General features: G+C 46.1%; 1 protein-coding gene and 1 long non-coding RNA gene across 7 annotated transcripts in view; one reads left to right on the plus strand and one right to left on the minus strand.

The window, feature by feature from the left end:
• LOC137305671 (caspase recruitment domain-containing protein 11-like) overlaps positions 1-23,610 on the minus strand; it is an 86,240-nt gene that overhangs the window by 31,470 nt on the left and 31,160 nt on the right. For 5 of the 6 annotated variants that reach the window (XR_010958734.1, XM_067974571.1, XM_067974572.1 and 2 more), the window contains exons 4-10: positions 19,162-19,487; positions 15,597-15,776; positions 11,330-11,479; positions 9,781-9,906; positions 5,606-5,815; positions 4,576-4,689; positions 1,875-1,914 (exon numbers count right to left, since the gene is read on the minus strand). Coding sequence is in view for 5 of the 6 variants with exons in the window: in XM_067974571.1 (XP_067830672.1) it covers positions 1,875-1,914; positions 4,576-4,689; positions 5,606-5,815; positions 9,781-9,906; positions 11,330-11,479; positions 15,597-15,776; positions 19,162-19,487 (1,146 nt within the window). In the remaining variant the exon portion in view is untranslated. The remainder of the gene's footprint in view (positions 1-1,874; positions 1,915-4,575; positions 4,690-5,605; positions 5,816-9,780; positions 9,907-11,329; positions 11,480-15,596; positions 15,777-19,161; positions 19,488-23,610) is intronic. The other variant, XM_067974573.1, reaches the window with a different exon arrangement.
• On the plus strand, positions 13,639-22,585 carry LOC137305674 (uncharacterized). Its single transcript, XR_010958735.1, has 3 exons — positions 13,639-14,773; positions 19,038-19,239; positions 21,809-22,585. It is a non-coding gene; the product is annotated as an uncharacterized lncRNA (long non-coding RNA).

Genomic DNA, 23,610 nt, shown 5'->3' on the forward strand with positions numbered 1-23,610 from the left:
CAAATTCCCTCACATCTGGTACTGCCTCGGTGTCAGCTGCTATATACGTACGCTGTAAACCGAGATGTTCAGAGGCTCACTGCAACAGGGAGGCAACATTTGCGAGCAAGTCAAGCAGGGCTGCCGGTGGAGGGGGCCAGTAATTATTTCCACAGTGAGGCCCGAGGCCCACTTATGACCCATTCACCTGCGGAACTTGGCAGTCCTGCCTCTCCACGTGCGCCTCGGCCTCCATTCGCTGCCTGCCCGCCCTCAGGATGCTGATAAAGCTGGAAATTGAGTGCTGTTTCCTTCTAGCAGAAGGCAAGAGAATGTGACGAGGAGCCAGGATTCTTAAATCACGGGGACAGCTCTATTAGAGCTGCAGAATCTATCATATTTCTTCACTTTTTTGAGGAAGTGTCTGGTACAAAGTAACCAAGATACAATTTATTTTTGGCCTTGTTTCACATTTTTCCACTCTGCCCCCACTCTGAGTTGTCCTGCGTTGCATACTGTTATCCAGAGCGATGAAGAGCAGGCAACCATTTCAAAGGCCCCTATCAATAGCACTCTTTACATAGAATGCACAGGTCAGAAACAGGCCATTCGGCCCGACTGGTCTATGCTTGCGTTTAAGCTCCACATGAGCCTTTTCCCAATCCTCTTCATCTAACTCTATCCTTCTATTCCTTCCTCCCTCATGTGTTTATCTACCTTCCCCTTAAAAGCATCTATGCTTCTCACCTAGTGGTAGTGAGTTCCACATTCTAACCACTCTCTGGGTAAAGAAGTTTCTCCTGAATTCCCTATTGGATTTATTAGTGACTATCTTACAATTATGGCCCCTGGTTTTGGTCTATCCCACAAGTGGAAGCATCTTCACTACATCTACCCTATTTTAAAGACCTCTATTAGGTCACCCTGATAGAGCCCCAGCCTGTTCAATCTTTCCTGGTGGGTATAACCTCTCAGCTCTGGTATCATCCTTGTAAATCTTCTTTGCACCTTCTCCAATGCCTCTATATCCTTTTTATAAAATGGAGCCCAGAACTGTGCAGAGCACTCTTCTCACTGCAGCTGGTAAGTGAGTGGCACCACCTTTAGGTCAGCTCCCTCCAATTTGCTCTCTCTTCCAGTGGGGGGATGGCCTCCCCTTAACCCCGAGCCCAACATCCCAGGTGCCTGTGGAACAATGTGTAATGGGTACTGTGGGAAAAAGCCACATCCTTCCAGCCTCCTCCCCACAGCCTTCCGCCATCCTAACTTTAACCTACCCATATCCTTCCCACATCCTTCTTTTCCCCTACCCATATCCGTCCTGTATCTGACCCACAACCTTCCTCTCTGTGGCACAGGATATTGGAGCCCCAACATGTTTGTAACACACCCAAGGTTAAATAAAGTCTTGCATTTATATAGCGCATTTCATGACCTCAGGACGCCCCCAAAGCACTTTACAACCAATGAAGTAATTTTGAAATGTAGTCACTGTTGTAATGTAGGCAATGCAGCAGCCAATTCGCACACAGCAAGATCCCACAAACAGCAACGTGATAATGACCGGATAATTTTGGTGATGGTGATTAAGGGATACACGTTGGCCAGGACACCGGGGAGAACTCCCCTGCTCTTCTTCGAAATAGTGCCATGGGATCTTTTGCATCCACCTGAGATGGTAGACTCAGTTTAACGTCTTATCCGAAAGACGGCACCTCTGACAGTGCAGCACTCTCTCGGTACTGCACTCGGAGTGTCAGCCTAGATTTTGTGCTCAAGTCTCCAGATATAGTTATTTAGGCATTTCTTTCATGTGCTTTTCTTCATTTAACAAATCTATTCACATCTAAACATGCACGTCAATGACTATAGTTAATGTGGATCATCGGTTGTACCTGGAAGCTGCCTGCTACGGATTGATGATAATTCCATTCTCTAGAAGAAGAAAAAATTAGAATTTAGACACTGAGAGTGTGAGTTCCTCTCTTTTCTCTCCAGTTCTCCTCACTGGGTCATGTACCAACTCTTGCCACAGGGACAGTCAAGTGGTTACTCCCTCCCCAAGCTGAAAGGACTATTGCTGTTTAAGACGCCAGATCCTTCCCCTTGACTCCATCCTCTTTCCAGCTTCTGATTCAGGCTGAACCAGATAGCCCACAACTTACGAGGTTCTGGACTGAGCTTCAAGCATCATGTACTATTCATCACTCATACCATTCACTTCCACCGCCACAATGTTGCACACCACTGAAATCCTTACCTATACTTTCATGACCTTCAGACTGATCTTCTCCACATACACCAAATGCAACTTCCCATCTCCCATTCTCACTGACCACCATTGATTCCCCCATCCTCGAAAGTACCAAATTCAAAATCCTCTTCCTTGTTTCCATTTCCCGCCAAGGCCTCCCTCCTCTCTAGTTCTGCAACTTCCTCCAGACCAGACACCCTATCATGTGCCTTACGATCATCTGGCCTCTTGTGCAGCTCACTTCTTATTTTTATCCGTCGTAGACTTGCTGTCAGGAACTCCCTCTCTCAACCCCTCTCCCTTTCTACCTCTCTACCCACCTTCGAAAGCTTCCTCAGAACCTATCTTTTTGACCACGCTGCTCCCATCTCTTCCATTACTGTTCAGAGACCTGGGGGTTCACATACACAAATCTTTGAAGGTGGTAGGACAAGTAGATAAGGCTGTTAAAAAAAGCATGGCTTTATAAATAGAGGCATAGAGTACAAAAGCAAGGAGGTTATGGTAAACCTTTATAAATCACTGGTTAGGCCTCAGATGGAGTATTGTGTCCAATTCTGAGCACCACACTTCAGGAAGGATGTCAAGGCCTTAGAAAGGGTGCAGAGGAGATTTACCAAAATAGTACCAGGGATGGAGAGACTAGAGAAGCTGGGATTTTTCGCCTTAGAGCAGAGAAGGTTAAGGAGAGATTTAATAGAAGTGTTCAAAATTATGATGGGTTTTGAGAGAGTAGATAGGGAGAAACTCTTTCCACTGGCAGAAGGGTCAGTAACCAGAGGACACAGATTTAAGATAATCGGCAAAAAATGGCAGGGAGGAAATGAGGAGAATCTTTTTACGCAGCGAGTTGTTATGATCTGGAATGCGCTGCCTGAAAGGGCGGTGGAAGCAGATTCAATAGTAACTTTCAAAAGGGAATTGGATAAATACTTGAAAAAGAGAAATTAGCAGGGCTGTGTGGAAACAGCCGGGGAGTGCGACTAATTGGATCGCTCTTTCAAAGAGCCAGCACAGGCACAATGGGCCGAATGGCCTCCTTCTGTGCTGTATGATTCTATGATAAGTTGACGTGGTGGTAGTTTCACACATGAGGAATGACCACCTGACTAACGTACTGGAGAACTGTCAGAGCCAATCGAGTGATGTACTGGACAGCTGCCAGGGCTTGTCGACCTGTGCTCCAGAATGAATCACTCCCTTCAGGAGAGGCCACGAGAAATGGGAAGAGAATTGGGCGATAAAATAGAATAATTTTACTGGGTTGCCAGCAGAGCGACAGGGAGATGTTATTCAGGAACTTTAGTGCTCTCATAAAATGACAACCAAATCCTCACTGGTCCTCACTCGATTGCTACACACATGCACATATGTTTTCAAGCAGGGGTCACAGGTCAGTGATCAGGAGTGAAATACTGGCTGATTTTTTTCTCCTCGCTCGACCAAACTGGCTGGCCTGAGGTCAGCTAACTCAGTGCAGACCAGGGACTGATTCATAGTACCACGGATGGTACTTAAGAAAAGACATACTTGCTCTCGAGGCAGTACAAAGAAGGTTCACTCGGTTAATCCCGGGGATGAGGGGGTGGACATATGAGGAGAGGTTGAGTAGATTGGGACTCTACTCATTGGAGTTCAGAAGAATGAGAGGCGATCTTATTGAAACATATAAGATTGTGAAGGGGCTTGATCGGGTGGATGCGGTAAGGATGTTCCCAAGGATGGGTGAAACTAGAACGAGGGGGCATAATCTTAGAATAAGGGGCTGCTCTTTCAAAACTGAGATGAGGAGAAACTTCTTCACTCAGAGGGTAGTAGGTCTGTGGAATTTGCTGCCCCAGGAAGCTGTGGAAGTTACATCATTAAATAAATTTAAAACAGAAATAGACAGTTTCCTAGAAGTAAAGGGAATTAGGGGTTACGGGGAGCGGGCAGGAAATTGGACATGAATTTAAATTTGAGGTTAGGATCAGATCAGCCATGATCTTATTGAATGGCGGAGCAGGCTCGAGGGGCCGATTGGCCTACTCCTGCTCCTATTTCTTATGTTCTTATGTTGATTCCAGAACGTGGTGCCAACACTGGGGGAGTGCGTTGACCCATTCAGACAATGGTGGGGGCATCAGCATATGTTTCTATTTTAGACTGTATTTACAACTTCTACGTGGACTTCAGGAGGTCCTAGCCACCCATAGTGTCAACCAGAATCCCAGTCTGAATGTCCCCGATTGAGGAAGAGGTGGATGGGGCATAGTATGGGGGAGCCCAGTTGGGGAGAGGAGAGAAGGACCAATCTGAATATTGACTATACAGGCAACGTATCCACTCCTGGAATTTCATACCTTCACGCAATTCCGTCTGCTGAATGAGCAAATTGGAAATGTCTCTTCCTTGTGTTCTGTGCTGTTCCAGTCCTCAGGGTAGCCAATAAAATTTAAGCTGCTGTTCAGTGATCCCTGAAGAATCAAAGAAGATGGACGTCAATTAGATTGACGTTAGAAACCCCTGCTGTCCTCCACAGCACTCTGATCAAACATCACCCAGTAGGTTGCCCCTGAGTGGTTAAGTGCATCATATGGGTTGTTATTGGGCCGCCCAGATCAGAAGGACCCAGCTTTAATTCCTGCGCTGATCCAGCTGATCTCAGCTACAACAGCAGTAGGATCCCTACAATTTATGTGTCAGCCGTGGCTCAGTGGGTCGCACTCTTGCCTCTGCATTTGAAGTTCGTGGGTTCAAGTCCCCCTCCAGAGATCTGAGGTGACACTTTAGTGCAGTACTGAGGGAGTGCAGCATTTTTGACATACCATCTTCTGGGTGATGTTTTAAGCAAAGCCCCCATCTGTCCATTTAGGTGGACATAAAGAAACCCTGGATTTTTTTGAAGAAGAGCAGGGAAGCCTCCTGGTGTCCTGGCCAATATTTATCCTTCACCCAACATCACCAGAAACAGATTAACTGTTCTAAGTGGTTAGAATGTGAAATTCGCTACTACAAGGAGTAGTTGAGGCGAATAGCATAGATGCATTTAAGGGGAAGTTAGATAAACACATGAGGGAAAAAGGAATAGAAGGATATGCTGTTAGGGTTAAATGAAAAGGGTTGGGAGGAGGCTCATGTGGAGCATAAACCCTGGCATGGGCCAGTTGGGCCGAATGGTCAGTTTCTGTGCTGTCCATTCTATGTAATTGGTCATTGGTCCCATTGCTGTTTGTGGGAGCTTGCTGTGTGCAAAATAGTTGCCACATTTGCCTGCATAACGGCAGTGACTACTCTTCAAAAGTAATTCACTGGCTTTGAAGCATCTTAAGGACATGAAAGGCACTTTATCAATGCAAGTTCCTTCTTTAAAGATTGATGTAACAGATTTACACAGAAATCCAGATAGTCCACGCTATTGTTGCTCCCTTGCAGCTGATGTAGCTGGGATTGCAGCATGGCAATCTCCCGTTCCTTCGTTGTCAGCTCCATTTGAAGGCTGTCTGACTTCTCTTCCATTGCCCAGATCTGTCTCCGATACCTGTCGTTATCAAGCAAGCTTTGAGCATAAGATGTCTGGGCCTCGTCACGAGCCTTCAATGCCTGTTAAATAGAGATATTTAGGACATTAAAAAAGTTTCTGGACTCATAAATGATGATGATGAATGCCGGGGGTGCTTGAAGACTGATACAATTCGGCATCACCTTTCCACCAAAGGGTACTAATTCACCTCTATAACACAGAGTACTAATTCACCTCTATAACACAGAGTACTAATTCACCTCCATAACACAGAGTACTAATTCACCTCCATAACACAGAGTACTAATTCACCTCCATAACACAGAGTACTAATTCACCTCCATAACACAGAGTACTAATTCACCTCCATAACACAGAGTACCAATTCACCTCCATAACACAGGGTACTAATTCACCTCTATAACACAGAGTACTAATTCACCTCCATAACACAGAGTACTAATTCACCTCCATAACAGAGTACTAATTCACCTCCATAACACAGAATACTAATTCACCTCTATAACACAGAGTACTAATTCACCTCTATAACACAGAGTACTAATTCACCTCCATAACACAGAGTACTAATTCACCTCTATAACACAGAGTGCTAATTCACCTCTATAACACAGGGTACTAATTCACCTCTATAACACAGAGTGCTAATTCACCTCTATAACACGGAGTACTAATTCACCTCTATAACACAGAGTACTAATTCACCTCTATAACACAGAGTACTAATTCACCTCCATAACACAGAGTACTAATTCACCTCTATAACACAGAGTGCTAATTCACCTCTATAACACAGGGTACTAATTCACCTCTATAACACAGAGTGCTAATTCACCTCTATAACACAGAGTACTAATTCACATCTATAACACAGGGTACTAATTTACCTCAATAACACAGGGTACTAAATCACCTCTATAACACAGAGTACTAATTCACCTCTATAACACAGAGTACTAATTCACCTCTATAACACAGAGTACTAATTTACCTCAATAACACAGGGAACTAAATCACCTCTATAACACAGAGTACTAATTCACCTCTATAACACAGGGTACTAATTTACCTCAATAACACAGGGTACTAAATCAACTCTATAACGCAGAGTACTAATTCACCTCCATAACACAGAGTACTAATTCACCTCTATAACACAGAGTACTAATTTACCTCAATAACACAGAGTACCAATTCACCTCTATAACACAGAGTACTAATTTACCTCAATAACACAGGGTACTAAATCACCTCTATAACACAGAGTACTAATTCACATCTATAACACAGGGTACTAATTTACCTCAAAATACACAGGGTACTAAATCACCTCTATAACACAGAGTACTAATTCACCTCCATAATACAGAGTACTAATTCACCTCTATAACACAGGGTACTAATTTACCACAATAACACAGGGTACTAAATCACCTCTATAACACAGAGTACTAATTCACCTCGATAACACAGAGTACTAATTCACCTCTATAACACAGGTTACCAATTCACCTCGAAAACACAGAGTACGAATTCACCTCTATAACACAGAGTACTAATTCACCTCTACAACAGAGTACTAATTCACCTCTATAACACAGGGTACTAATTCACGTCTGTAACAGAGAGTACTAATTCACCTCTATAACAGAGAGTAATAATTCACCTCTACAAAACAGGGTACCAATTTATCTCTATAACACAGGGTACTAATTCACTTCTACAACACAGAGTACTAATTCACCTCTACAACAGAGTACTAATTCACCTCTATAACACAGAGTACTAGTTCACCTCTACAACACAGAGTACTAATTCACCTCTACAACAGAGTACTAATTTACCTCTATAACACAGAGTACTAATTCACCTCTACAAAACAGGGTACCAACTTATCTCTATAACACAGGGTACCAATTTACCTCTATAACACAGAGTACCAATTTACCTCTGTAACACAGGGTACCAATTCACCTCTATAACACAGAGTACTAATTCACCTCTATAACACAGGGTACTAATTCACCTCTATAACACAGGGTACCAATTCACCTCTATAACACAGAGTACTAATTCACCTCTATAACACAGAGTACTAATTCACCTCTATAACACAGGGTACTAATTCACCTCTATAACACAGGGTACCAATTCACCTCTATAACACAGAGTACTAATTCACCTCTATAACACAGGGTACCAATTCACCTCTATAACACAGAGTACTAAATCACCTCTATAACACAGGGTACCAATTCACCTCTATAACACAGAGTACTAATTCACCTCTATAACACAGGGTTCTAATTCACCTCTATAACACAGGGTATTAATTCACCTCTATAACACAGAGTACTAATTTACCTCTATAACACAGGGTATTAATTCACCTCTATAACACAGGGTTCTAATTCACATCATTAACACAGGGTATTAATTCACCTCTATAACACAGGGTATTAATTCACCTCTATAACACAGCGTACTAATTCACCTCTATAACACAGGGTTCTAATTCACCTCGATAACACAGGGTACTAAATCACCTCTATAACAAAGAGTACTAATTCACATCTATAACACAGGGTACTAATTTACCACAATAACACAGGGTACTAAATCACCTCTATAACACAGAGTACTAATTCACCTCTATAACACAGAGTACTAATTCATCACTATAACACAGGGTGATAATTTACCCCTATAACGCAGGGTACTAAATCACCTCCATAACACAGAGTACTAATTCACCTTTTTAACACAGAGTACCAATTCACCTCTATAACACAGAGTACTAATTAAGCTCTATAACAGTGTACTAATTCACCTTGATAACACAGAGTACTAATTCACCTCGATAACACAGAGTACGAATTCACCTCTATAACACAGAGTACTAATTCACCTCTACAACAGAGTACTAATTCACCTCTATAACACAGGGTTCTAATTCACCTCTATAACAGAGAGTACTAATTCACCTCTATAACAGAGTACTAATTCACCTCTATAACACAGAGTACTAATTCACCTCTACAAAACAGGGTACCAACTTATCTCTATAACACAGGGTACTAATTCACTTCTACAACACAGAGTACTAATTCACCTCTACAACAGAGTACTAATTCACCTCTATAACACAGAGTACTAATTCACCTCTACAACAGAGTACTAATTCACCTCTACAACAGAGTACTAATTTACCTCTATAACACAGAGTACTAATTCACCTCTACAAAACAGGGTACCAACTTATCTCTATAACACAGGGTACCAATTCACCTCTATAACACAGAGTACTAATGCACCTCTATAACACAGGGTACTAATTCACCTCTATAACAGGGTACTAATTCACCTCTATAACACAGGGTACCAATTCACCTCTATAACACAGAGTACTAATTCACCTCTATAACACAGGGTACCAATTCACCTCTATAACGCAGAGTACTAAATCACCTCTATAACACAGGGTACCAATTCACCTCTATAACACAGAGTACTAATTCACCTCTATAACACAGAGTGCTAATTCACCTCTATAACACAGGGTACTAATTCACCTCTATAACACAGAGTGCTAATTCACCTCTATAACACAGAGTACTAATTCACATCTATAACACAGGGTACTAATTTACCTCAATAACACAGGGTACTAAATCACCTCTATAACACAGAGTACTAATTCACCTCTATAACACAGAGTACTAATTCACCTCTATAACACAGGGTACTAATTCACCTCTATAACACAGGGTACTAATTCACCTCTATAACACAGGGTACTAATTCACCTCTATAACACAGGGTACTAATTCACCTCTATAACACAGGGTACTAATTCACCTCTATAACACAGCTAACAGAAGGAGAAGACTTTCATCCCACCAGTCAGGACTGGATGTGAACCCAGAGCGAAATGCCATTCAACTGATTCATTCTGCTATCCAATCCCCCAGACAGAAGTTGCTCAGTTTGAATGGTTAGCGAATAGGTAATTGCATTGCTTTACCTGGTCTCGTTCCTTTTCAACTTCTTCCAGTTGGTGATAAATGGTATTTATCCTGCGCTTGTGCATTTGGCATTCCTTAAGGAGCATCTTGGACTGGAGTCCGAGGTCTTCTTTCTCTCTCAGGTACTAGAATTAGAAAAGATTCCTTCAGCAATTGGTAATATACAATTACGATGGGATCCTTATAATACATAGTAGGCTTGCTGCATCAGTTGCACAGAGCATCAAAAGGCATCACCTGGTGTTGGACTAAGCCATTTGGACATAATTCTTCAGTTAGCTGATCTCGGTATAGCAATAGTTGGTGGGGGTTACAATTGGCCTTAACATACTGGGCTATGGAGGAGTTTTTATGCACGATCATTGGTGAGAATGGTATCGCGAATGGCTTGTGACACCCTACACAATTGATTAGGTTAAGAATTGGTACTTGGGTGGAGTATGGGGGAGGAGTGGAAGTTCCCCATGGAAGTGTACTCCAGTGAGAGTCAAGGAGAGAAAACTGAGGGGAAAATATGGAAGGAACTCGGACTCAGAGGCAAGCGTGATACACAGAGACAAGGCTGATGACCAAGTGTGAGCCAGTACCTTCAGGCAAGAAGAGTGAACATTGAAAGGGGAAACAGATCATTCTGTTTTATTTTTAACAGTGGTACTGATATTAAGATAGTCTTTTAAAGGGATGTGAGGTTAAACCAGACGTTACAGCAGTACATTTCCAGCATTAGCCATCCTTATGACTAACTCAGCCAAGATTACCCAAGCCATGCCAAATTCTGGGCTGTTTCATGTTGTAAATTCTAAACTGGTTGAGAACAGGACTAAGGTTTCCAAATTCCATTCCTTACAGGTGGTAGGTGTGGCTCAATGGATAGCCTCTGAGTCAAGAAGGTTGTGGGTTCAGAGTCCCACTTCAAAGACTTGAGCACGTAATCTAGGCTGAAACTCTAGTGCAGTACTGAGGGAGTGCTGCACTGCTGGAGATGCTGTCTTTCAGATAAGATGTTACAACTGAGGTCCTGTAGAAGATCCCATGGCACTATTTCAAAGAAGATCAGGAGAGTTTTCCCTGGTGTCCTGGCCAATATTTATCCCTCAACCAACTTCACTAAAACAGATTATCTGGTCATTATCACACTGCTGTTTGTGGGATCTTGCTGTGCGCAAATTGGCTGCTGTGTTTCCTGCATTACAACAATGGCTACACTTCAAAAGTACTTCATTGGCTGTAGAGTGTTTTGGGACATCCTGAGATTATGAAAGGCGCTATATAAATGCAAGTCTTTCTTTCTAAAACACCTTTAATATACTCAGACAAATTGTGTCCTATCAGTACAATGCGAATTGAACCAGAGGGGTGATTCTGGGATCAGTAGTTGCAGGGAGCACATCTGGTGGAACTTGTAGGCATGCATCCAGATGCATTTTCCATCTGGTCCATCACCTCTCAGGTCCCAAAAGTGAAAGGACAGTGTTTAAAGCTTGGTGTTTGTAAGACATTGTGAGAAACATGGGAATTCCCATCATTATCCAAACCAGTTTTAATCACCTTATCGCGGAGTTCCTCTACTTGCTGGAGTTCCATGTTAGTGTTATGGATCTTCTCAACCAATTCCTGTCTGTCCTCAAGGGCTTCCTTCCGATCATGATCCATCATATCCAGGAGGACCTTCTCTGTGGTGGGGAGACTGTTCTTTGCCTGTTAGGAGGAAGAACAACAGGGGGAAAAGAAGGGAAGAGGAGTTTACTCCAGCACAGTGAGTTCAATTTCCAGTTTACTTCAGCGTGGCAAATTGGATTTTACATCGTTTCCTCATTGGCCTCTATCCCTCACTCAGGAGCATACCCTATAAATTATAGCATTCTCTTCTTGATAAGGCTCTCTCTGCCAGGTGCACTTACTATTAAAGATAGTCTTGAATATTATGCAGACTATTCGACTGTGGAGATCAGACTGGGAGCAGAGCCTGATCATGGAAACATAGAAACATAGAAAATAGGAGCAGAAGTAGGCCATTCGGCCCTTCGAGCCTGCTCCGCCATTCAATATAATCATGGCTGATCCTCTATCTCAATACCATATTCCTGCTCTCTCCCCATGCCCCTTGATGTCTTCTGTGTCCAGAACTCTATCTATCTCCTTCTTAAATATATTCAGTGACTTGGCCTCCACAGCCTTCTGTGGTAGTGAATTCCACAGGTTCACCACCCTCTGAGTGAAGAAATTTCTCCTCATCTCAGTTCTAAATGTCCTCCCCCGTATCCTGAGACTGTGACCCCTCGTTCTGGAACCGCCGGCCAGCGGAATGTCCCCACTCAACGTCTCCACACGTGCACTTTCCATCGAGGTCAGTCGATAGTGACGAGGAATTGGGGAACTTGGTTGAGTTCCTTCTCCCTAATGCAAGGACGTTGAGAAATCCAACTGCTATCCCCTGACCAAGGTCCCCCCTGATTTTTTTCGGCCATGTGCGGAATGAATTTGGGTTCGCTGTCAAAAAACAAAATCACAACTTTAAATAGAACATTTTTGGAGAAAATATTATTCAGGGTGAATAATAAACAGAACAAATGTACGAAATAATGGATAATTGTAACAATTTAATGTTATATTGGCTGATAAATTTATATAATTTACGAAATGGGCTTCTTAAGTTGCACTTGGATTGAGCAGATCAGTCTCATTATATTTTACTAAAAAATATCTGATGGGAATGATCCCAATCAGCTTTTTGTTGAATCAGCTTAATGACTCCGATTCAAACAGAAATAAATTGTGCGCAATCAGAATTTTTAAATTGAGTCAGAAATACAAAACAGCTGTCAAATCAGTCAGTGTGAATTTGGGGATAGGGAACAGTTTAATTAAAACTCACTTCCCCCCCGTCTCCCCCCACCCCGGTCCCCCCACCCTCAGCAGAGTTTTAAAAATTATTGTTCCGATTGTACATCTTGCAGGTCTCATTATTTCGGCTACCTCTGTGTAAGGCAGGATGCAGTTTGGTCATACACACTGTTTGTTTCCAAAGATTGAAGTTATATATTTAAGGAAAGGTAAGGTAGCGACTTGTAATTCTATAGCGCCTTTCGTGACCTCTAGACGTCCCAACGAGCTTTACAACCAACAAAGTACTTTTGAACTGTAGTCACCGTTGTAACGTAGGAAAGGCGGCAGCCAATTTGTGCACAGCAAGATCCCACAAACAGCAATGAGATAATGATCGGATAATCTGTTTTAGTGATATTGGTTGAGGGATAAATATTGGCCAGGAAACCAGGGAGAACTCCCCAGCTCTTCAAAAAGTGCCATGGAATTATTTTTACTTCCGCCCAAAAGAACAGATGGGGCCTCAGTTTAATGATTCATCCGAAAGACAACACTTCCAACAATGTCGCACTCCCTCAGTACTGCACTGGAGTGTCAGCCTGGATTATGTACTCAAGTGGGATTTGAACCTTCTGATTCAGAGGTAAGAGTGTGCTCCCCACTGAGCAACAGCTCACATGAATGCTATACAGAACCGTGGGCCCTGTACACATCCACAATGACCACCACCTGTAACAACCTAACCAGAGGCAGCATCATTCTATAAAACAATCATTTATTACCAGGCCGTCATTCAGATGTGACTTTATGTATTTGAAATGTCCTGTTAATAGCCAGGATTGTTCTAAATGTCTAGTTTAGAGTCTCCCCGCTTGGAGTTCTGTGAATTAAAGGTATCTCGCAGGCAGGAGGGGAGCAATTCCATTGTGTCAGTCGCTCAAGATTCACACCAAACATCAGCTGGACACTAAGGGCGCAGTCCCTTTAAGAAGCCAGTGATTCCCTGTGCAAATACAGGAGCGCGGGCCAAGTTCTGAGTGATGGGTTAACACAGCAGTGCTGATACTGGGGAACAGCTGGCTTGTGTCACACAGGATCGCGCTCAGTTAGTCAAACACTGACATGTAACCAAATACCTTTACATGCCTCCCACAGCGAGCCAGACTGACTCAGGACGACTGACCTCTCGCTGTTTACTGTTAAAGCTCGTTACAGAGCAGCCGGGTTATCACGAGACTTCCAAACGTGACTGGGCCGACTCTCTTTTTGCCCTTGTAAGTTTCTCTCTCCCTCCTCTGAAGGTGTCGACTTTCACCGGCCGATAGTGCCACAGAAAACCCTCCAGTGCTTCACCCACCAGTCATGATGTACCCAGGCAGTGAACGTCAGCAATCTGACCACTGAGGACAGACAGATCCAATCTTCTATCACCCGACGTCCGGCCGGTCGGCTATCTGTCCACAGCTTTCAGCTCGATAACGATCAGGAAGAGAAACCCTCGCCCCGGGGAGAGTGAATCACAGGCAGTGCTCCCACCGCTGACATCAGCTAACGCGACACGGACCAGAGAGCACTGGTTTGGTGCGCGGACGGAAGGTTTAAGAGTGCGGCACACAACAGACTTGCGCGGACGCGGACAGACGCAGCTTAGAGGGAACCGTGACCCCCGTTGGGGTCAGCAAACTCAGCACAGGCTAGGGTTAAGTGTGGGACCTACTGGTCTGAATGGGTTAATGATACGTCCACATCAGCTGTGGCTCAGTGGGTCGCACTTCTGGTGTCAGAAGGTCGTGGGTTCAGGTCCCACTCCAGAGACTTGAGCACAAAATCTAAGCTGATACTCCCAGTGTCGTACTGAGGGAGTGCTGCACTGTCAGGAGGTGCTGTCTTTCAGATGAGATGTTTAACTGAGGTCCTGTCCACCTCTTAGGTGGACGTAGAAGATCCCATGGCACTATTTCGAAGAATAGGGGAGGTCTCCTAGCCAATATTTATCCAACCAAAAACACATGCTCCAGTCATTATCATATTGCTGTTTGTGGGAGCTTGCTGTGCACATTGGCTGCCATGTTTCCTACATTACAAGAGTGGCTATAATTCAAAGGTTCTTAATTGGCTGTAAAACGCTTTGGGACAATCCGAGGCCGTGAAAGGCGCTATATAAAGGCAAGTTTTTTTTTCTTTTTATGCTATGCACTGAGCCATCGAGGAATTTTTCCAATGAAGCACCGTATTAATATTTGCCCTGCCGTTCTGTGTATTATGTGTTGCCCAATTATGAGAAGGTATTTGTAATGTCTCGAAATGTGGGAGTGGGGTAAGTTCATGACAGAATAAATATATATTGTCACTGGATGGGGGAGGGGGGGCTTGATGGGCCGAGAGGCATTCTGGAATTTATTATGTTCTCAAATCATATCTGCACTGCGATCATCAAGTTATATCGAAACTACAACACAGAAACAGGCCATTCAGCCCAACTTGACTATGCCAGTATTTATGCTCCACACGAGCCTCCTCCCTCCCCACCTCATCTAACCCTATCAGCATTTCCTTCGATTCCTTTTTCCCTCATGTATTTATCTGGCTTCTCCTTAAATGCAGCTATGCTATTCACCTCAACTACTCCATGTGGTAGCAGGTTCCATGTTCTAACCACTTTCTGGGTAAAGAAGTTTCTCCTGAATTCCTTATTGGATTTATTAGTGGCCATCTTATATGTATGTCCCCTAGTTTTGGACAAGTGGAAATATCTTCTCTACATCTACCCTATCAAACCCCTTCATAACTTTAAAGACCTCTATCAGGTCACCCCTCAGCCTTCTCGTTTCTAGAGAAAAGAGCCCCGGCCTGTTCAGTCTTTCCTGATAAGGATGTCCTCTCAGTTCTGGTATCGTCCTTGTAAATCTTGGATCATGGAGCTAATGTCATCTTGAAGTGGTTTTCCAGGCCGATATGTGGTGCAGACTGGGTGTAAGATGTTAATTACCTGCACAAAGTTTTGCATCTCCTGAATGGTGGTCTGTAACTGGTCGTTATCCAGCTGCAACTTTCTAATGCTGTGTCTGCTTGGCAAGTTCTCCATCTCCTTCTTCAGTTTGCTGGATAGTCTCCGTGCCAGCAGGCACTCCTCCTCGATCTCGTGCAGTTTGCATTTCATCTGGTCGTTCTGGAAGAGAACTCTTCAGGTTACTGAGAAGCAAGGTCGTCCCCGGCCTGGGTGTTATTCAAACACCAGGAACACCTTGAGTTCAGATCAGTCGTCCAGCTGGGTGGGACTGCCCTGGCCTGGTTCCATTCCTATCTCCCCATTGAATCTCCTTCAATGGCTTCTCTTCCCGTTCCCCGCACCGTCACCTTTGGATTCCTCCAAGGATCTATCCTTGGCCCCCTCCTATTTCTCATCTACATGCTGCCCCTGGGCGACATCATCCGAAAACACGTCAGGTTCCACACGTACGCTGACGACACCCAGCTCTACCTCACCACCGCCTCCCTCGACCCCTCCACTGCCTCTGATTTGTCACGCTGCTTGCCCGACTTCCAGTAAAAGATGAGCCGAAATTCCCTCCAATTAAACATTGGGAAGACTGAAGCCATTGTCATGGTCGACTGTCTGCCTAACTCCCATTCAAGGCCAGGATATGGATGGCGCCCTGTCCGTTTTTCAGGTGCTAAACAGGCGCCTAAGCCCTCAATATGGCGGGCAAGAAGCGCGCGTTCATTATGAGCCGGAAATGCGCCGCCCGCCATATTGGCGCTGGTAAACAAAAAGGCGTCCAGGGCCCACGCCTGAAACAGGCGTTAGGCCCCTTCCGTATTCCTAGAGCCTGATTGAGGCCCCCTCTGCAATATTGGGCTGCCCTGAATATGCATCTGGTGCAGGGCCACCTGCGTTCAGGAAAACCAGGTCTACACATGGCCTGTCAGGCAGTCCTTAAAGGGACCGCCGCAGGCCACAACCAACAAGGTAAGTGTAAAATATACTTACCTAAATGTGGAGCCAGGAGGAGTTGGAGTGCTCGTCCCAGATTCACATTAAACCACCCGGGCTGCTGCCAGCCATCATTCGCACCCCTCCCCCACCCCGATCGTGACATCAACCCTCCTGATCACCAACCACCGTTACCCTCCCTCCCGGTTGTCCCCCCTCCCAATCGCCTCCATTCTGTGGATGCTCAGTCGTTGAGTATATTCAAGACTGAGATCAATAGATTTTTGGACTCTAGAGGAATCAAGGGATCGGGCGGGAAAGTGGAGTTGAGGTCGAAGATCAGCCATGATCCTATTGAATGGTGGAGCAGGCTCGAGGGGCTGAATGGCCTACTCCTGCTCCTATTTCTTACGTTCTTATGTTCTTATTCCCGGTCACCCCCCTCCCGATTACCTCCCTTCCTGATCACTCCCTCTCCCGGTCACCCCCTCTCCCGGTCGCCCCCTCTCCCGGTCGCCCCCTCTCCCAGTCATCCCCATTTCCAGTCACCCCCTCTCCCAATCACCCCATCTCCCGATCGCCCCCTCTCCCGATCGCTCCCCTTCCTGGTCGCTCCCCCAAGGACTTACCTCAGGGCCTCTGCTGGCGACCCACCAGGTCTGTGTTCATGGATCTGTCACCAAGGAGACCAGTTAAAAGAAAATGTTTCAAACTTAATTTTGAGTTGGAGCAATTTACCCCTTGGTGCCATTTCCCCTTTAAGTCTCCCGTTTGTCTGACTGGTAAAAAAAAATTGGCTTGGGTGAGCAGCATTGCGAGTGCCCAAAATGTACACAAGGTGGTGCCAGATCTGCTGTCACCCCCCAACTCAATGGCTGTGTCTCTTGATAGCAAACTAGTCATAGAATCAGGGAGCCGCAAAGCACAAGAGCACGGCTGATGCTATACCAGTGTGTACTATTCCCAGACATATTAACTAGTCCTGCACTTCCACCCTCTCATCATCGATTTCCCCTTCCTTCCGTTTCCCCTCATGCTTGCGTCCTCTTCCATGTAGCGCAGAATTAACGTTGGCCTTTGCGAAGCTGGTGTTAAGCTTCCTTTGTCATCATGATGGTGGCAATCAAGCCGACAGCTTGACTGAGAAGACCATCCATCTATTCAAGGCCCTGTACCAGGGCTTGGTCCATCCTTGTGCCTTTAGGCTCACTTGTACCCCTATGCCCCAGGGCCGAGGGAATATTGAAGAACTGGGCAACAAGATGCATTCCTGACGGGTTTGAAGTCCTTTTGAGTGAAAACACCCTTAGGCCCAATTTTGCACCTCAACCGGGCTTGAAGTAGGCGAGGCTGCTTAAATATGCCAATCGGGAGGGGGGAGGGTGGGCCCGATTCCAGTTTTAGGACCACGGTTGCAATTTGCAGGTTCGAACGGGCAGAGCGTGCACTTTGCAAACTCCAGCCCATTTGTACCAGGCGTTGAGCGGTCGAGCCAACTCAACTTAACTAAAAATGGTGGCCGCTCAGAAAACGGCTCAGGAAACTTTCAATTTTTTTGTTGACGGGGGGGGATTGCCTGAACACTCCTGCTCCTCCCAGGCACCCCCCCCCCCGCCTCTCAAAAACACTGGCCCGTCTCTCCTCCACCCAGGAATGCCTCCCACCCAAGGTCTGACTCGTCAGTCGGTTCAGTGTGGTAGCCAGTCCATACATGCCCCCCTCCCAGGATTGGTGAGCTCCACCTGGGTGCCCGCTAATCACCGCCGGCTTGCGAATGAGGCCCGGGCCTCACACTGGCACAAACGGGCAGGATAAGCAGCCCCTCTGCTAATTTGTGCCCGTTTTGGCCGCTGCTTTAAAGCTTCCCCTGTCCTTATCTAGTTTCAGCAAAGAGTTTCGACATGCTTTGCTTAAAGGCATAACCAGGGAGAAACAAAATAAAACCATTTTTTTTATTTGATGATGAGATGTTGGTAGCATTGGCTACCAACATCTCATCTACTTATTATCCATCTCTAGCAGCCCTCAGAAGGTGCTGGGATCAATAAGCAGATAGGTGTCAGCCGTGGCTCAGTTGGTAGCACTCTTGCTTCTGAATCCAAAGGCCTTGGGTTCACGTCCCACTCCAGAGACTTAAACACAAGATCTAGGCTGATATTCCCAGTGCCGTACTAGGGGAGTGCTGCACTGTTGGAGGTGTTGCCTTTTGGGAGGAGATGTTAAAACAAGGCCCCATCTGCCCGTTCAGGTGGATATAAAAGAAGAGTGGTGTCCTGGCCAATATTTATCCCTCAACCAACAGCAGTAAAAAACAGATTATCTGATCATTATCTCATTGCCGTTTGTGTGATCTTGCTGTGCACAAATCGGCTGCCGTGTTTCCTACGTTGACAACATTGACTATACATCATTGTCTGTAAAGTGCTTTGGGATGCTTCCTGAGGTTGTGAAAGGCGCCATATTAAATGCAAGTTCTTTCTCCACAATCTGTTTTAGTCGGGCAAAAGATCAGAGGCGGTGGAGCAGCGATTTCCCACAATGCACAAACACGTCAACACGGGGAGTGCGGAATTGGCCGCACGATACATCACAAGAAGGTTCTGCAACCCTGACATCTCACCTCAAGCTGCAGGTCCCGACTCCTCATCACCGCCACGTTCTTCTCCTCGTTGAGCTGGGCATACCTCATCGCCAGCAAGTAATTCTCCTCCTTGATCTTGTTCAGGTCGTTGTTGTACTTGTTGAATTCCTCCTTCAGCTTGCTGTAGCGCTCCTGGAAGCTCCGCAGCTCCTGGTTGTGGAGGTTGAGCTGCTTGTTGCTCTCCTCCAGCGCCTCGCACTTGCCGTAAAGCTTGTGGATCTCCATGTCTCGGTCCTTCAACTGTTTCTGAACCTTCACCGCCTCAGTCATTAGAAACTGGGTCAGCCCTTCGTACCCCTCTTCCACTGTGAGAACAGTCATGTGTGAGCACAGATAGTTCAAATTTAAGAGAATAATAACTCAATGACACTGATATTCTTAAGGAGAAACTTCATCATTCTGCCACTAATGTTATAATCTTTTAAAAGCTCATTTTCCTTTCATAAAATGCAGCCCTGCATTCTAAAACGCACCCCTCCAGTGTCAGGAGCACATATCACCAGGGGCTCATATCACCAGGGGCATATATCACCAGGAGAACATATGGCCAGGAGAACATATGGCCAGGAGCACATATCTCCAGGAACACATACCACCAGGAGAACATATCACCAGGAGCACATATCACCAAGAGCACATATCTCCAGGAGAACATATCGCCAGGAACACATACCTCCAGGAGAACATATCGCCAGGAGCACATATCGCCAGGAGCACATATCGCCAGGAGAACATATCACCAGGAGCACATATCTCCAGGAGAACATATCACCAGGAGAACATATCACCAGGGGCACATATCTCCAGGAGAACATATCACCAGGAGAACATATCACCAGGGGCACATATCTCCAGGAGAACATATCACCAGGAGAACATATCACCAGGGGCACATATCACCAGGAGAACATATCACCAGGGGCACATATCACCAGGGGCACATATCACCAGGGGCACATATCACCAGGGGCACATATCACCAGGAGAACATATCACCAGGGGCACATATCACCAGGAGAACATATCACCAGGGGCACATATCACCAGGGGCACATATCACCAGGGCCACATATCACCCTGTTCTGGGAGGGCAGGAAATCGGCAGTTCTCATGCCGAGCCAGCCAGCAGGTTGGTTCTGGGAGGTCCATCCCGGAGGGACTTCAGCAGGCCAGAGTGTCGTTGGGGGCCCAGGAGGAGCACTTCTCACTGCTGCTCAGTTTGGGATCCAGCAGGACCACTTGACTCCAAAAAAAAGTCTGTGAGCGGCCACCAATGGGCCCTGTAAGGACCACTGGTCCGGCCGCTCAACGCCCGGTACAAACGGGCGGAGTGCGCACAGTGCTCACTGGTACCTGAAAACTGCATTTTGGGTCCGACAACCAGGCAGGACACCAATCTGCACATTGAAGCAGCCTCCGGCCTGTATCAGGCGGGCATGCTGCTCGCCCATTTACAGACCCGCATAAAAATTTCATCAGGTCAGCTCAAAGTGGTGCTCCCTCGCTCTGATTTTCAATTGCTCGACACCCATTTTTCAAGTGATAAATGTCGCTCCGTAGAATACTAGAAACAGGAGTCAGCTGTGGCTCAGTGGGTAGCACTCTTGCCTCCTAAAGTTCAAAGGTTGTGGGTTCAAGTCCCCCTCTAGAGACATAAGCGCAAAATCTAAGCTGATGCTTCAGTGCAGTACTTGGAGGGTGCTGTGAGGCACTAAACTAAGGCCCCATCTGCTCTCTCAGGTAGACATAAAAGATCCCATGGCCACTATTTGAAGGGGAATTCTCTCTGGTGTTTTGGCCAACATTTATCCCTCAATCAACATTACTGAAAGCAAATATTCTGGTCATTATAATGTTGCTGTTTGTGGGATCTTGCTGTGTGCAAGTTGGCTGCCATGTTTCCCACATTACAACAGTGACTACACTTCAAAAGTACTTCATTGGCTGTAAAGCACTTTGGGATGTCCTGAGGTTGTGAAAGGCGCTACATAAATGCAAATCTTTCTTTCTTTACCCGAGTGGAGTTTGGCCGACTGGCAGAGTGTGCCCACCAGTCCCGACAGGAGGCCTGATCCATTTTGAGAGCCGGGACTTCATTAGCATTTGGCCAGCGGGCTGCGGGCAGAAAACGAGTGCCCCCCACCCCCGATCTCTGGGCCGGAAATTGGTGGGTCTGCGGCAATGCGACCGATTCCGAGTCGGGCGAGGCCCCAGAATGGCAGCGGCCCAGGCTGGTTTTTGTGGAGCTCAGGTGCTATTCCTGCTCGTTCCAGCCTCGCAATGGGGTGCGGCTGATTGGAACGTAGATGATTGGAGTGTAGCCAATTGAAGCTTGACTCTACTTTTGATATTAAAGGTTTGCAATGAATTTTCTTCAGCAGCGAAACAAATACTAGAATTCTAAACCAAGATCCTGTTTCCTATCTCCTGTCCAATTTTGGCTGAACGCTCTTCCAGTGCAGCATGTGTGCAGTACAATTTTTTACACTGCAACTCTCAAACTGACAAACTAGTAAATGAATGTAGTGAAAAATGCTTGTCATTTTCTGATTTTGGACGAGCTAGCCCAGCCTTGCAGAGAGCAAAAGCTGTGATAGTGGCTGATCTCTTTATCTGTTGTTACCAGTTCTCCGAAATCCATGCTGAAACATGCAGAGCAGATTCCAGAGCCTCCGGAGCGGAAGTGGTGGAAGAAAGGCAGATTCAGTCCTGCAAACTCAGGGAACTGGATAGTGGCCTCCTGTAAGCCGAACTGTAATAACCGCCAGGATAAAAGCATCTTAAAGAGGCCTTTGAATGTGTCGAACGCTCACCGTCGCTTAAAAAACAGGGAGAAAAAGTGAAGCAGTGGTACCATCAAATGCTCGTTATTATTCACAGGTAGGTTGCCAACTCTGGTTGGGCATATTCCTGGAGGTGTCATCACATGGCCTCCTGCCCCCACACTCCCGCCATTGGTCCATCCTCCATGCCCACTGCCTTCCCACGGCCAATTGGGGAGGGAACAGACTCTTTGTTACCCATTGGATTAATTTTGACTGTTATTGAAACAGACTTTGTCCCCCCCCCCCCCGCTCCATCTGTAACGTTTTTCTAACTAATAAAGATAAAACGCAATTTTGTTTATCGTCCCTGTGATATTTCTTCCTGGGTGTAACTGTCCTAGAGATTGATCTGCAATTCCTGGAGACTCCAGGGCAATCCTGGAGGGTTGGCAACAATAATTGTACTCCAGCCTTCTGGTCCAATGTACCCTGTGGTATTCTGATATTTGGAACACCAACCCTTCCCCCCCTCCCCCCCCCCTACAGCTTTGTTTCTTGAATTAAATTTAGCTGAAGGCACATGCTCCATAGCACGAGAATTCACCAAGTTTTATTGTGGACAGGAAGGAAAGAAAGACTTGAGTTTATGTAGCACCTTTCATGACCTCAGGACGTCCCAAAGTGCCTTACAGCCAATGAAGTACTTTTGAAGTGTAGTCACTGTTGTAATGTGGGAAACGCAGCAGCCAATTTGCGCACAGCAAGATCCCACAAACAGATCATCTGTTTTAGTGATGTTGGTTGAAGGATAAATATTGGCCAGGGAGAACTCCACTGCTCTTCTGCGAAATAGTGCTGTGGGATCATTTACCTCCACCTAAGAGTGCAGGCAGGGCCTCGCTTTAACATCTCATCCGAAAGACGGCACCTCTGACAGTGCAGCACTCCCTCAGAGCTGCACTGGGAGTGTTAGCCTAGATTCTGGGCTCTGAAGTGGGACTTGAACCCACCCAAAGACAAGAGTGTGACCCACTGAGCCACTGCTGACACACTGAGGAAAGACTGAGGAAAGTGAGGAATGCGATAGGCATAAGATCCTGGGAAAGAATGGCTCTGGTTTTGAGGGCTGGCCGGAATGGGGTGGTAGCGCCCAGTAAATCGTGCCGTAGAACTCACCACGCCATTCCCACTCCCGCTCCGCCTGCCGCCATCTTGCTGAGGGCTTTTCAGCAGGACAGGGGAAACCTATTTGGCAAATCAGAGACCTATGCCTGTCATTAGACCCTGATGCAATTTTGAGGTACCAATGGCCAGGAACGCTCCTCTGTTCTCCACGTGCCGCTGGCCCGTCTGTGCCCACCACCCCCGCCGCGGGTTCAGAGGTCGCAGCTTGCCGAACAGATGGAAACGAGGCCCGGACCTTTAAAAGCCAGCTCGGGTCTCTCGCCAGTGTCATCGCGCTGCCCACCTGCCCAGCCAACGTCTGGCGTCTGTGATGGTGGCGATCTTAGGTTGGGGAAGGATCATCCACTCGGCACTTTGGGCTGAAGATGGTTCCAAACTCTTCAGCCTTATCTTTTGCACTCAGGCGCTGGGCTCGGCCATCGTTGAGGATGGGGATGTTCATGGAGCCTCCTCCACCCGTTAGTCGCTTAATTGTCCA

The sequence above is a fragment of the Heptranchias perlo genome, chromosome 40, assembly GCF_035084215.1.
Source record: "Heptranchias perlo isolate sHepPer1 chromosome 40, sHepPer1.hap1, whole genome shotgun sequence".
In the NCBI taxonomy this organism is placed as follows: Eukaryota; Metazoa; Chordata; class Chondrichthyes; order Hexanchiformes; family Hexanchidae; genus Heptranchias; species Heptranchias perlo.